Genomic DNA, 16,451 nt, shown 5'->3' with positions numbered 1-16,451 from the left:
TTGATCCACTCATCAGGTGATGGGCATTTAGGCTTCTTCCATGTTTTGGCTATTGTTGACATTGCTGCTATGAACATTGGGGTACATGTGCTCCTATGCATCAGCATTTCTGTATCTCTTGGGTAAATCCCTAGCAGTTCAATTTTAACAAAAACATGGACTGCAGTTTGTTGTGTAGTAGATTTTTGTCTCAGAAACTCATGATACAATTGGAGAGCTGAATCTCATTAGTTTCTTTACTAAGTTAACACTACCACTGATAAAAGAAAACAATTTGAAAATGAGATAAGCATTTGAACGATAATAAAGAGGTTATGTATAAGTTAAACCTATAGACAAATTTAACTAGGTATTTCATTAACGGGCATTATTAATAATTAACACTGATATACTGTGCTATCCTGAGTCTTATTCAGCTTTTCTATGTTAAAAATCAAACACAGAAACGAACAAGCCAAACATACCAACATCAAATTCTTCTGCAATATGGATGTGTACAAGGGCTAAAGATTAATTGGGCCTTTTAAATCAAGACTGTTTCTTTACCCAAGAGGAATGTAGAGGCCCATAATCAAGCAATCTGCCATATGTAGGACACCTGGGGAAATAATTTCAGACCCAAAGTATCCATGAAACCACTGTATAGCACTTCTTAAAAGGCTATGACTTCTAAAAATTTAGTCATATTAATATAAAAGTTTGAATATTTTATTTTCATTTCCTCCTGCCATCTGAGGATATATTATGCGTTTATACAGCTTTTAAAGGTTCATATTGTTCCACTTAGAAGAATAGCACCGACCACAAAGAAAAGAGCAAATTGGTTACATGTAGAACCAACATCTGCTTAGCAGAGAGTGTTGGTTATTTGTCCATAAAGAACAAAATTGGAGAACTGCAGGTTATGTTTTATGTCAATAGCAGGATTCTATCAATACTGTCTATTTAATGTAAAAGTTAGGTCCATATTTGATTTGAACTTATTATTCGTTTCTCTATGTTGCTATGTTTTGTGTGGGAGATGCTAAGGAAGGGAACTTCTACCCCCTGAAAGTCTGAAATGTGGCGAACACGGATACTAGCACTTTCCCTAACTTAGTTCATTTAATTGTTTCAGTTTTTTGTTAGTCCCCATTCATAACTGAAGAAACTGAGACTCCAAGTTACAAATTTGGAGGCTATCTAGCTGCTATGTAGGGAAATGTAAAATGCTCCCAGACAGTCAAAAGGAGTCAAGTAGCATACTCTTAACTGAAGGAAATGAAGTTGAGACAGTAGAAGAAAGAGGGACTTAACTCCTGTAAAGCCACTGGTCTGAGGGAAAGGTTAAAAGTTTCCATATACTTAGAGACAAATACCCCCTTCTGGGAAAGCGAACAAATGAGATAATAGTCATTATGAGTAATGGTTGTCTGGGCAAAATTAGAGGTAACCATTTAAAGCCTGCTTGCACCAGTATTTCTATTTTCTAGGAGCCCTAAAAGAATGTCAACCATAGGGAAAGGCATTCTATGATTGTCTCTTGTCCACTGAAAACGAATTACCACAGATAATGACCATGGGATTGAAGAACGCTTCCCAAATCCTAGCCCCTCACCCCTAGGAAAAGTGCCTTCACAAGTCTTGCACAATACCTTTTCAGAAAGCTACGTTTCTCTTGTCAGCTCCCTTGTACACAAATTGTCTTTAATAAATTCCACCCACATTCTTTCCCTTGAGTTCAGTGTTTATTTCTATGACACTGAGACTCAGGAACCTGGTCTTGGGGGTCCGGTAACAAAATCACAATTGCATCATTCTGATGGCAAAATATCATGAAAACGCAGTCACCCTTGGAAGAAGGGATTTCAACCACTCAAGCCTCCTTAAAATAAACAAATGTGGATTTTTAAATACTCTCATATGAAATTAATGAGTCATTTTATGACAAACTAAGTTGAATTCACATCTTTTCTTCCCTATCACCATGAAAAGATACTATTAAAATGTAGTGTCTCTAGAACAACAATTACCATCACATCCATGACTCTTACCTAGGTTCTAAGTGTCTTCCTTTTTGCAGTGTCATTTCCCCTAAAGTAAAGTTATAGCCAAAAGAAAGATTGACTGAGGAAGACAACTTTGCAATAGAATAGAGAGAGGCAAATTTGTAAAGAATACCATTAACCTTTGCCACCATAGCATTTAGCTAAAGAACCTACACTTTAGTTACTTTTTTCCCCCTTTTCATTTTGAAGGTAAATATGAGAGCTTACTTTGGACCAGATATGATGTTTGCACATTACAAGTCTTATTTGTGTCTATTTATCCTCACAAATATCCTAGAAGATAGGTGTCATTTATACTTCCATTGATAGCAAAACTGAGGGTTTAGAGATGTGCAATAACTAGGGTAAAGTCACAGAAACACTAAGTGACTGAGTCAGACCTCTCACTCATGTTGTCTAAGCAGAGAAACCAAAACTCATCACTTCATTCCTCTGCCTTGGGCTTCCATCAGTGAAGGTAGATTATTAATGTGGACATTAAGACTCCCAGAGGCTGGTGATGTTCGGGCATAAGAATCCAGCCTAGCAAAGGCAGACTCATGTATTTTACCAGCATAACTATGCAAACGAGAGAGGACTTAGGTAGGCAGCAGAGTACAGCGGTCATACACATGGGCTCTGACATTAGCACAGTGCGGCTCCAGCTTGGCCACCTCCAAACTCCAAGACCTTAGTCACAATTTACTTCATGTTGCTAACCTTTGGTTTTCCTTATTTATTAAGTAGGCATGATAATATTCTTATAGAAGAATGGTTTGAGATTCGCATAGAAGAATCCATAAAGAGCATTTGGCACAATATCTGCTACTAAATAAGGGCTGAATAAAATTCAGTTACTGTCATTTTTTTAGGAAGTGTTTAATAAATAGAAGTAAGCTAGAAATAGTGAGAAAAGAGTACGTCGGATAGGGAAAAGATGTAAGGAGTATAGATCCCTAAGTGATGAAATGTGTTACTGAAAGATATTTTGGAGGATGCATTAAGAAAGACAGAAAAATCAAAGATTGGGTTTAATGCAAGTTGTCCAGCACATGAAGTCATGGAAAAGACATATACTTTAAATCTTTAAGTTCCAGGTTTTTTATTTGGCCTTTTATAGCTGTATGGCCTTCAGCAAGATGTATGTGTATGTATTATATCAAAAAACATAAGTAACTATAATTAAATAATTAAAATATTACTAAAATATAAATGATCTTAAAATATAAAAACATACATACATATGCACTCAGGATAATATAAACATATACATATATTGTATATATGTAGATATTTACACATCTTCCCTGGGAATGCAAAAGACACTTGGAGTGGCTCAGTCAGATGACTGTCTAACTCTTGATCGTGCCTCAGGTCATGATCTCATAGTTGTGGGAATGAGCCCTGTTTCGAGCCCCAGAGTGAGCATGGAGCTTGCTTGGGATCCTCTCTGCCACTCTCCTGCTCTGTCTCATACTCTCTCATGCTCTCTCTCTTAAAATACATAAATGTTTTTTAAATGACACTTGTTACATCCAACAGTTGGAGGCTCAATATAAAGTGCTTTATATATATATATAAACTATATAAACTATAAATCAATCTGTATCTATCTATCTATCTATCTATCTATCTATCATCTATCTAACATCTACCTTATCTACACCAGTAGTTGCTGTATGGTCATAAAAACATCTTCTGTAACAAAAAGACTATGGGGAGGGCAAGGGGTGGCAAGAAACCATTGTATGGAATATGTACTCACAGGAGCTGAAGTTTCTGTGGAAGCACAATAAAGGGTAATTGTTTTCTGTGGGCAAGAACCTACATTTTGTACCCAGTGCAAGAACAAGATATCTAAGCTGAGAAAGGGCCAGGTGGAGGGGAAATTTCGAGAATACAGACATGCTTTTAAAAGACTAAAACCCTGGGGCAGGAAAAATGTGAAAATTAGAGGCATATCTTTACAGTGATTGGATTTCTCTTCTGATTCACAAAGAATGGTTTATGTGTCCAGCCCTTAGCTGGATGACCTTGACTCCGTGGCTGTGTGGTGATTGCTGTTTATTTGTCTGGATTTGCTCTAGGTAATAAACTCCATGAAGGCAGGCAGTATATCCTATTCACTGTCCTGTCTCCAGTGTTTGGTACTTTGCCTAAGCAAAGTGAGTGTCAAAACATATTATTATGATAATAAAAGGTAATGTTAAGCCACTATTTATTTACATGCCTAATATTTTCTGAGTTAGTTATTTAATTTTTAGACAACCTAATGAGCTGTATATTAGTATCATTACCACTTTACAAATAAAAAAGTTAAGGCATAAATACTGAATAACTTTTTCAAGGTCTTAGAGTCAATTAGGGACACATTGACCTCAAGCAAACAGATCAAAATCCACATTCTCTACAACACTACTATATAAGACTTATTATATAAGCAGCCACCACTTATGGTAGCAGAGTAAGATGGAAAGGAATTCACTGAAAGATTGGAGACTCAAAGTAAAAAGCGGATCAATTTCAGAGGGGTTTCCATGAATCTTTTTTCTTTTAACACCAGCAAGGCATTCTATTCTTTAAGCAACTTTACTTTTTCCCCTCTCACAATTCCTTAAAATGAAATCATTGTGTGTAAGACATATCTTAGAAGAGACTTTATAAGTGATGCCATGTCTACAATGAGCCTAGAGAGTCAGAGGTCATCCAGGCTCAATAGAAACAGGGGTAGACCATTTACTGGAAATAACACTGGCTGTTGCAGTCACCATTTAAATTTACAAAACATTTTTTTAATGTTAAATTTTTTTCTAGTTAGATGTTCAAACTGCCTTGGAGAATTTTCTATCACCTTGTGGGATGGTGGTTATATTGGTATCAGCGATGCGGATGTAGGATAGCTTCTTCATTCCCTGGAAGGCTCCATTTTCAATTCCTGAGCTCTTCAGCGGGTTGGTGCCCAGTTCTACAAATGCAATAAGTGCAAACTTCTTAGAGAACAACATTTTGATATTGCAAATCAGAATCATGTCTGTTTCAACAAGGAATTTAAGAGAAATTTGGGTCAATAACACCTTGACTGAAAAACAAAAGAGAAATTAGTGAACACACTCTTCAAAGGGATAGCAAACTAAGGTAAAAATTTCCTCTTACTAAACCAAACAAAAACCAATAGAAACAATCCCCACAATGGAAAGGTATCCCCCACATATCTCCAATTAATCCTTACTTAATTCCAACCATTCCATTGCATCTTGAGCATGCATGAGTGTGACTTTGGCCTACAGTTTTATCCACATTTCCAGATCCTTAAGGATGAGGAACAAAAACATTGTAAGGCACAGATTCAAAATCTCATTTCTGCTGGTCTTGCTAAAGACATGCAAGTTCTAGCTAATTTACCTTCCTGCAGCTAAAGCTTACTTGTAATTTTTAAGGTGAACCTTCAATCCTGGCCTTAGAGCTATAAGAATATCTGTACCTATGACGATCATCTGGTTCAGGCCATTGAACACAGCTTTTCGCACTTTGGAGATCTCATTCTCATGAGCACGCAGCTCCTGAAGAGTTTTGGGCATTTTTTCTGGCAATTCCTTCAGGTGATTCTTGGACAGATAAAGTCGTTCCAATTTCAACAAAGGTGTAAATGCTCCAGGGCTGATTTTGCTAATTTTGTTGTTGACAAGGATCAACGTCTGTAGATAGTGAACAAGAACAACAATATTATATATATATAAAATATATATATGCATATATATATATACATATATATATACACACACAGGTGTGTAGTTTATTTATTTCATTCATGGGACTAACAGGAAAATCTACAAAATTGCAAGAAATCAGAAAAAAATTAAGCAAATGTGATTCGTTCATTTCAGAAATGCAATGAGGATCTGAACATCAGAAATTAAGGTGATGGAATATAGATTATAATAAGATACAATAGACACTTAACTTTTCAACAGTAAATACTCCTAAAGATTGAAATTATGAGAGTAACCCAAGATACCTGAAAATAATCCAAGCCACAAGCATCCATCCCCCAGTCAACTTTTTAACCTAAAAGTCCATCTTCCTTGACTAGGGTCATGGATTCCACTGCAAAAGGGTGGCCTCAATTTGTTACTATCATCAGCAATGCAAGACAGTTAAATGTTCTGGCAGCCTTACAAATTTAGATATAATTTTTTTCCCAAAATGTTTGCCAAATTAGTATATTATGTTGTAGTTCACTGTAATTTCTTTGCATTTCTTTTTCACTTAAATTTCCTTTTGTTCTGCTACTATTTACTGTATTTTATGGAGAGAACGATTTGCCTGATCATAATACTTTTCGTTTTTATTACATTTTAATATATTTTATAATTGGTTTACAGAAAGTCAAGATATAGTTAATATGAAATGCAGAGCCTTAATTTTTTTTGTTTTGTCCTTTTTACATATAAAGGTTTTATATGGTCAAACACATTAATATTTTTGGTAATTCTTAAATTTTTATTTCTGCATTCTCTTAATATAGAAAATTACTTCTCATTCCTTATGTTATACGTATAGCTACTGCTAACCTTATTTTTGGGCTAACTCATTCTTTTCCAATGATATGTATGTCTATAGAACCACACTTCTTATTATTCAAGGTCTTCTTGTCAACTAACCTTCTGAAATTCATGATAATTTTATCAAGGTCTAAGAAACTTCCTTTTCAGTTGTGCATATATGAAAATGCACAGGGACAAAAAAATAAAACAATGAGAACTTCCAGTATCAGAAATGCAAAAATACTTTCTGAAGGTAACAGCTGGTTGGTTAACCCATGTACATTCTCATGTAATTCATGTTATTTGACTTAATTAAACCTTATTACAAGTAAAAATCTTTTAACTAATTATTAGGATGCATGAATTGATTAAAACAAAATCTTAGGAAATTCCAAAGAATATTACAAAAAATTCAAAAACTTGTGATGCTTAAAGTCATAGGATATTAATATTTACAAGCAAAATCTCCAGAATATTAGTAAAAGCAGGGCTAGAAGAGAGTTCTAAGAGGAGTTGCATTGAAAGATACCCAAAATGGCAGATGCTTAATTATAAAGAGGAGATCATCTATTGCCACTTATGGAAGAAAATTCTGAAATCTTGATATCATTAAATGTATTAAATGCAGTCTGAAAATCTGCTTATTTTACATTAAATGTCAAAACCTACTATAATGAATACCCTGATGATGTATTTCTGTTATTTCAGCTAATAAAATATTACTTTGTTTGGTAGGTAATAACTAGCTAACGCCTCTACCTGTGAGCATACTGTAGTACTATCCACTGTTAAGTTTTAGGGGTAGTATGACCTTTGTCCCAATTATTTCTTCAGCACACTGTGCATAATAATAGCACCTACAGGGGGTTGTTGTAAGAGTCAAAGCATAATGATGTATATGGACTTCTTTGCAAAGTACCTTTCAAATAGCATTGTTGGTTGAACGTTTTAATCCAGTGGAAATCATACCCGCTTACCTGCTTTCAAATTTAAAAACATTTGAAAAATAAATATAAGCTATGCAAACTTGGGTCATAGTGAAGTAAAATTTTAAGAGCCATATGAGTTAGAACTTCACATAAAACAGATCCACAAGCGAAAACAAAGTTATTTGTGTATGTAGAGTATTGCTAAAGATGGTTGATGTTAGTTCCGTACACCCTGATACCTATTTAAGAAAGCACACTTATAAAATAACAGGCAATGAAGATTGTAAGATAAGAATAAACTAATTACATTGGCTAATGCCAAAGGCCAGCAAAAACCAAAGAAATAGTCAAAGGTGAACTTCAGGTTTTCAGCAGGAGATCAGCTAATGAAAAGGAGAAAGCTCTTCCCATAAGCAGCCTTGAGGTGATATCTAAAAAAGGTTCACTACTCACTTGACCCAGAAAATCCTACAAAATCATGCAAGTCAAGATAATCAAACCTTTGTATTCACATTAAGAACACATGTGAAATTTCCCAGGCCATCAAGGAAAAGCCACCAAATGCCTGAAGGATGCCATGTGTGTCATCCTGTCACTACAATCGTGGAGTTGGTGTCTGTGCCCAGGCCAAAAGTGAGGCTGAACACAGGTGGCCCAGATAGAGTGCAGAATTCTTACTCTATATGCTTAAAAAATGTAGAGTAATGCTGAACTTAAGGGTTTAGATGTAGATTATCTGGTCATTGAGCACATCCAAGTGAACAAAGCCCACAAGACGCAGTGTTAAACTTACAGGGCTTGTGGTCAAATTAACCCCTACCTGAGCACCCCCCCCACCCCGACCCTGGACTCACTGAGATGATCCTTATGGTAAAAGAGCAGATTCCTCTTAAATCAGAAGAGGGGGATGCACAGAAGAAAATGATATCCCAGAAGAAACTGAAGAAACAAAACCTATGGCCCTGGAGCAAATTCTGCATAAAATAAATGTAAACAAGAGTAAAAGCAAGAAAATAAAAGAAGAAAGAAAAGAAGAAAGAAAGGAAAAGAAAAGAAAAAAAAGAAAAGAAAAGAAAAGAAAAGAAAAGAAAAGAAAAAAGAAAAAAAAAAGAAAAGAAAAGAAAAAAGAAGAACAAGCAGAATCGACTTATCAAGACTTTGCTAAGCGGTGAGAGGAGAGAGCTTGTTGCTTGAGCACCTTGAGTGAAGCACAGCCTCAAAAATCAGCACAATCTACTTCCTTGGTAACTAAAGACAAAGGAATCTCGCCTGGGAGGTTGGGGAGAGGTGATGAAAAAGAAGACAGGCAATAGAAATGGAGTGGAAGAAAGAAGAATAGCATTTTCACCACCTTCATCCAAGAAGGTGATTGAAAGTTACAAACTTCCGGTTAAATGAGAGCTGGGGATGTAAGGTACAGCATTCCGACTACAGCCAACATTGTGGTATGGTATAATTGCAGTTTGGTAAGAGAATAAGTCCTAAAAGGTCTCCTCACAAGGTCACAAGGAAAAATACATTTTTTTCTCTTCACACACACACACACACACTCATACACACACACTCCAAGATGAAGGATATTAACTAAACGTACTGGGGTGATCACTTTGCAGTATATGAAGTCATTATGCTATAGACCTTACACTTAATACAGTGCTGTATGTCAATTATATTTCAAGAAAATTGACAGAAAAAAATCTTGAAACCTGACTTAGTATTATGGACAGTTTCCCTCAAAGCCACTAATGCAGGTTTACACTGTACCAGGTATTGTTCTAAGGGATTATATGGTTACTATCATATTTATAGGTGATTAATGTACAGACTCAATTCAGAATGCACTCGACTTTTGATCTCAAGATTTGGCTCTTATTTACTATGTGACGATGAGCAACCAGCTTTGAAGAAGTAACGTCTCTGTGCCCAAGTGTCCTCATCTGTTTAAGGGCGTTATCAAGAGTGTCTACCTCATAAGTTGTAAGAATTACATAAATGAATGTATATGGGTATTAAGCCTAGTATATAGTAATTGCTAAACAAATATTTGCTATTATGAAATTTTTGACAATTTTTTTATTTTTAATTAAAAAGGACTTCCTTACTAGTTTTATTAAGCATTAATCCAAAGGAAATATATTGAAAGTTAGCATTGTAAGACTTAATTTCACATTATTTCACAGAATAATTACATTGTTTTTCTATGACATATAAGCATAAAACTACTCTTGCCCTGCATATACTACTCATTATGAGACACAGAGTTTAAATTGATAAAATTATTGGGGAAAAAAGGAAGCTTTCTGTTAAATCTTTTCTGTTTTAACCTTTGCTAAGGGTTCATTTCTCTTCTTCCTCCTCATTCAAGTGTGGCTTTCCTGGCTGAAATTACAATGATTATTTGCAAAATAACAAGGATAGAAATGGTCATGAATGAAAGAGCAAGAGAAAAATGGCTGGTTAACATCCCCTGAACAGTTGGAAGCTCTAATAAACTCTTCCTCTCTTCAATGTATGCTCTGAACTAGAAGGGAAGAGATTTCCAAGATAGTGGTTGCCTAGAACATAAGGAGAAGGAGACGTGGAAAAGAAAGAACATCTTATTACAAATGCCAGGTTTAATCATAGTGTCACAGAAGCCAGATATCTCTTATTTAAGGCTATGAGGAGCTTAAATAAATTATTCAGATTATACTTAACTTAAACACACAGTAATTTGGGATTACAGTAAGAGAATTTTCCTTCCTTAAAAAAGTAGCTTTCGGAGATTTTATAAAAATAAAATGAAGCCTCTAAATTTTAGTTCACTGAAAGTAACATTAAATGTTTCTTAATTAATCTTTTAACACATCCAATGATAGTTTGAAGAGTCATTGACAAACTGTGTTGGTATTGCCAACAGCTCGCTCCCAGTGAAAACATACCATGAAGGCAGAGAAAACGTGGGCTGGGGCTCAGGTCCAGTTTATTGTCAGCGGAGATGGATCCCATTGCTTCAGATTTGAGATGTGTCTCAAGCCTCATCCTCACTCTTGCCAGCCTATGTCTTTCACTCTAGCCAACCCCCATATCTGCTTTGTCTTTGCCTTTCCTTTCCTTTCACACAGAAAACCCTCCTTTCTTCTCTTCCTTTCAAAATTCTGCTGATCCTCTAGATCCTTTGCCTTATGTTCTCTCAAATACCCACTGGTAACCTGATGTAGGATATGTCTGATTTAATGCTTTCTTGGTGCCTATAACATCCACTACATACATCACATCAGGCTTCTATTGCTGGACACTTCACTAAAGGGACTATGTCATTCACGTGCTGGTTTTATTTTTATTCACTGTTTATCACAGAGAAACTTAAAATCTTAAAGAAAAAAAATCTTTGCCTCCATGTAAAAATCTGATGTATTTTCTCCTAATGGGTGTTCATTGCTTTTCTCATCCTGGTTGTCCGAAAGTTGATAACTAAATCTTGTCTTGATTATATTAATTCTATAGCATATTGTGCCCAGTTTGTTTTACTTCACATTACTTCCCTTTAGTCTCTATACTTTGGTAATAGCAGCCAGATGACTTATTTTTTATATTTATATTTTACTATATATTGCTTATTTTTACTATATATCCCCTCAATTGTTTTCTATAATGGCTAGAAGAACTAAATGCATGTGAAATTAGAGGTTTTTGTTTATGCTCCCCACCTTTAAAAATGTATTTCTAGGGGCACCTGGGTAGCTCAGTCATTTGAGCGTCCAACTCTTGATTTTGGCTCAGGACATGATCTCACAGTCATTAGACTGAGCTCTGTGTCAGGCTGTGTGCTGTACATGGAGCTGCTTAAGATTCTATCTCTCTCTCTGCCCCTGTCCCTCCCCTGCTCATGCTCTCTCTTTAAAAAATATTTTAAAATGTATTTTTATCATATTCATCGTAAGAAGCTGTAAAATTTATCTCTACATATAGGTCACTTGTAACTATGCAATTCTCTCCATTTTCCCCCTGAAAATTCTAATGCTTTACAATGTATTTTTAATGTTGAGCAAAACTCTGCTCCCCTGAAATTTCCACTCAATTGCCAATAGGACACTTCTATCACTTTGTAGTTGAAGTAAGTAAATTCAATTTCTCTTCTCCAATATGGCCCTTCGTATGTGTCACCCATGACCTTTTTTCATTCAATTTAGACATCCACATCTCTGCCAACTGTGCCTATAAGAGATGATTTCCACATTCTTTATCCCCATGATGATCATTCTGAGGATACTTAAAGGTTAATGCCCTTCTGAAAATGTTTTGCCCCGAACCAGACTCAATATTTCAAGAGTGCCTACCAAAGTAGGCAATGATATTCTGAGGGGAAACTACATTATACTCATCTTACAAGTAGAAAGCTGGACTACAGAATACAGTTTATAGGGATTCTGATGACCTACCTGACAGGACAGTGCACTTACTCTTAAGAAGGCTCTCATAGCAATGCTTAACCCTATTTGATTGGGTTAGTCATTCTCCATTTATAACAGTCCTTCTCCCAACCACAGCTATATTCATTCTTTGTTCTTTGTAACCTTCCTCTATGTCCTGGGAAGTGAACTGGCAAACTGCCTCACTCAGATGACCTTAACCTCTGGAGTCTAGTTAGGCTCATCCATTGGAGACACTGACAGGAAACTGGGAAGTGGGAATACAGTTCCCCACCTCCCTCAAGGTGGGCTTGCATACTTCATAATGCTTTGTTGGCTCCTATATCCCTTTGTAAATAGTCCCTTCAGTAAAGCCTTCTCTGTGAACCCTTTTGAGAGTGCCATCAATTTTCTGCTGGAATTCTATCTGGCAACTGGATGTGTGACATTGGAATGGAGTAGAGGTAAGTAATAATCACAACAAAAGCACAGATACAGATAAGAATGCAGCATGCACAAACCTGCATACAAAGCAACATACTGATATATAGATAATAGATACTGAAGATAGAATATATTTACTAAGTAAAACATGGGTGTTTATCCCTTTTTCTATTGGTGCCAATCTCTACGCCTTTACAACATTTGCACTTCTTAGAAAATAAATGAAAGAAAACAGAAAGAAAATAATGCTAAGATCAGTAGTCCATTTTGCTACACTAATGAAGTACTATCTAACTGGGTAGATAAAGACTTTTATTCATGAAATGTAAGAGAAGATTAACATATATAGTTTTAGGAAGCAAATATTAAAGACATAGGGGGTATATGAAAGAAAATTGACTGACTTTTAGGGGTTAACAAATGATGCTTTGCTCCCCCCATCACTCCCTAAACAGAGAATTTAATAAACACTTACGTGTTATTTATCACCATATAGTACTCCAGGCCTTACTTAGTTTTGTTTTGAAAATCCCTCAGTTAGATCTTGTTACAACTCACGAACCAACCAACCAACTAATCAACCAACCAACCAACCAACCAACCAACCAAGAGTTCTTACATGAAGGTTCTTCAGGTTCTTGAAGTCTCCATCTTTGATTTCGGTTATTTTATTGTTTTGCAAGTCCAGCAGCGTAGTGTCAGGCGGGAGCTCTTTGGGCACTTTGTCCAAACCTTGCATGAAAGTAAAGTGATATGGGGTCAGAAAAAGGGGCACATGGCTACAGAATCACAAAAGATGTGTTTGCAAAGAAATTAATGTTGCAATGAAAGTTTTACTGATACCATAAATTTCTTCTAGGAATTATACCAATTGTTGTTTAAAATATCTGCTTAATTTTTTCCAAAGAAGTCAAAGGATATATACAAAGGATACATATATATAAAGGCTACATATATGTATATTTAAATACAAATAAACACATCACCTTCCCCATGTAATTACTTTTCAACATAAAAGTAAAGAGTTTATATTTTGTAAGAGAGTGGCTCAAATTTCTCAGGGCACATTATGTTTTACCTCACTGTCCTTGTTTTAGAAATCAATTCCTTTGATAAATGTTAAGTACAAGTGACTTCTAAATCTATACTTTCTACATAAATATACCATTTGCAGAGAAGAGCTTTAGCCAAATCATCAAAGATCCTTTAGATCTACCAGGACATTGCCACAGATCTACATTTAAAATGCCTTTCTCGGAGTGTCTGGGTGGCTCAGTTGGTTAAGCGTCTGATCTTGCGGCTCCTTAGTTTGAGCCCTGTGTCAGGCTTTGTGCTAACAGTTTAGAACCTGAAGCCTGCTTTGGATTCTGTGTCTGTCTCCTTCTCTCTATTCCTGCCATGCTCAACCTCTCTCTCTCTCTCTCTCTCTCTCTCTCTCTCTCTCTCTCTCTCTCTTTCTCTCTCAAAAATAAATAAATATTAAAAAATTTAAAATGCCTCTCTCTCTCTTCCATTGGCTTTGTTTCATATTGATGTAGGACGTTAAGCAAAAATTTTGATATTCTATTGACTCAAATTCATGCGATCATTTCTATATTTTAGGTTATATAACTAAATCACAAAAGGTTTTTAGCCTCTCCATTATATCTGAAACTTGAATTCTTTCATTCATTCAACAAAGCCTTACATTATATTTCCTAGACACCATCAATTTATTAGGCCCTGGGGATAGAACAGGAAAAGACAAAAATTGTCCACATCCCCACAGAACATATAATTCAATCTACAGTTCTCAATGGCAAAAGAAAATTTCCACAGGGAATATAACTGCTATGTTGCAAAGGTGTCTTTACAATTTTGAATCTTATGTCAGTGTAGACTGTGGAATCACCATGGTAGCCATAGTGTTATCTTTATATCTTCAAAGAAAATTGTAGAAAATATTTCTGAAATCATCTACCCTGTAAGTTATCTGCAAGTAATTTTTAATCACATTATCACATTATCAGAGATCAACTATCATTATAAATTTAAATGGCAAACTGTAAGTGATGCTAAACATGTATAAATATATTCCAAGAACTCACTACAGAACAGTTCACAGAGAAATAGCAAGAGTGAAGTGTTTTTAGCGATGCACAGCTATATTGTAGGAGGATATTTAACTGCTTGATGTAGTCAAGATCGCTGCCATTTTCAGAAATGTCAGTTTGATAATTTCATGCAATTAGGAGTAGTAGGCTTCTGCCAAATCTTTGATAATTAGTGTTCTCCAAACAAGAAAAGACACATTTCCTTTCCTTCGGGAAAAAAATAGTTCCTGCCTACATTTCATTATTACTACGTGGGCTTCTTTGTCAAAGGTTTAATCTCCACTTATACTTACTTTTATATATTATTGAACTTAAATCCTAGTGACTCTCTTAATATTTGTTCAGTGCCAAAGTGCAGATAAATTTCGAAAGTGGAAAGGAAAAAATGAGGTATCTCTTTGGCTAACAATATTGATTATTTTCTCCTAGAATTTAGGAACTGCTTGGGGTGAATTATATATATATTATTTTTCTGAAGATTTAGTATCAAAAAATGTTCAGGATTGTGATTTTTGCATTTCAGTGCTTAGAAATCATTTTATCGATTAAAATCATAACCCTACCATCTACTCTGAACTACTAGGAAATTTATATCTATTTGGGGGATTTCACACATCAGTATTTTTACTAAAACTTTCTATTCATGTAGCTTTATAGTTTATAAAAACTGAAAATATGTTATCTCATTTACCCCACAGCAATCCCATAAGACAGGTAAGGTTGTACAGTAATTTTATGTTTCCAGATGATTTTTACAAAAGGCTTACTTGGGGTGCCTGGGTGGCTCAGTCAGTTGAGCGTCTGGCTTTGGCTCAAGTCATGATCTTACAGTTGGTGGGTTTGAACCCTGCATCAGGCTCTGTGCTGACTGCTAGCTCAGAGCCTGGATCCTGCTTCAGATTCTGTATCTCCCTCTCTCTCTCTGACCCTCCCCTGCTCACACTATCTCTCTCTGTCTCTCAAAAATAAATAAAATAAAAAACATTAAAAAAAATTTTTAAAGGCTTACTGATATGAACAACTCACATAATAGGGTCAAAGTGCAGACTAGAACATAATCTTCCTGTATCCCCAACAAGAACTATTATTTAAAATTTTTTTTAATGTTTATTTAGTTTTGAGAGGGAGAGAGAGAGAGAGAGCATGAAAGGGGGTGGGGGGGCAGAGGGAGAGAGGGAGACGCAGAATCCGAAGCAGGCTCCAGGCTCTGAGTTGTCAGAACAGAGCCTGATGTGGGGACCAAACCCACCAACTGTGAGATCATGACCTGAACTGAAGTCTGACACTTCAGTCTGACTGAGCCACCCATGCACCCCAGAACTATTCATATGTCAGATGCAATAACGTGCTGTACATTTAAGGTCTAGACAAGACACTGAACTTGCTCAACAACTAAAGACCAAGTACAATGGGGACATTATCCCAGTTACGGGTTCTAAAAATGTCACAAAGGAAAGGACCATTTACTAACAAACAGCTAGTCTATAATTCCTAAATGCTGGTCAGATAGACACTACAAGGCAGTTCTTATCAGCCTACATCAAAATTTGAAAAAAATGAGTGTGGGCCACCTGGGTGGCTCAGTCAATTAAGTGGTTGACTTCAGTCCAGGTCATGTTCTCATGGTTTGTGAATTTGAGCCCTGCATCGGGCTCATTTTAATATAAGTTAACACACACACACACACACACACACACACACACACACACACACACATTTCTGAGACTAGCATCTGCCTCCATTTCAAATATGTTGTCTTAAAAAATAATTCTAATAGCAGATGGCAGGTTGTTGTTATTTTGTTGAATTTGGTTTTGACCTTATAAGAAATTAACTTGTTCAACATTCAAAACTTCACTTGTCCCAGAAATTAAGAAACTTCTAAGATAGACTAAGACCCTCTTTTATAGGTGATTTAAATTTAATGAAGTTATATGGCTTCTCAAAGGTATCTCATGTTTAACCTAAACCAAGAACAGGAGCAAGGTGGTATGAGTCCTCACTCCAGATCTATTCGATGTGC

General features: G+C 35.8%; 1 protein-coding gene across 2 annotated transcripts in view; it reads right to left on the bottom strand.

The window, feature by feature from the left end:
• DCN (decorin) overlaps window positions 1-16,451 on the bottom strand; it is a 44,812-nt gene that overhangs the window by 12,737 nt on the left and 15,624 nt on the right. For both annotated transcript variants that reach the window (XM_029955150.1, XM_029955149.1), the window contains exons 3-5: window positions 12,955-13,067; window positions 5,509-5,722; window positions 4,879-4,992 (exon numbers count right to left, since the gene is read on the bottom strand). In XM_029955150.1, the coding sequence (XP_029811010.1) occupies window positions 4,879-4,992; window positions 5,509-5,722; window positions 12,955-13,067 (441 nt within the window). The remainder of the gene's footprint in view (window positions 1-4,878; window positions 4,993-5,508; window positions 5,723-12,954; window positions 13,068-16,451) is intronic.

The sequence above is a fragment of the Suricata suricatta genome, chromosome 10 (assembly GCF_006229205.1).
Source record: "Suricata suricatta isolate VVHF042 chromosome 10, meerkat_22Aug2017_6uvM2_HiC, whole genome shotgun sequence".
Lineage (NCBI taxonomy): Eukaryota > Metazoa > Chordata > Mammalia > Carnivora > Herpestidae > Suricata > Suricata suricatta.
This window is presented reverse-complemented; position numbering and strand designations above follow the sequence as displayed.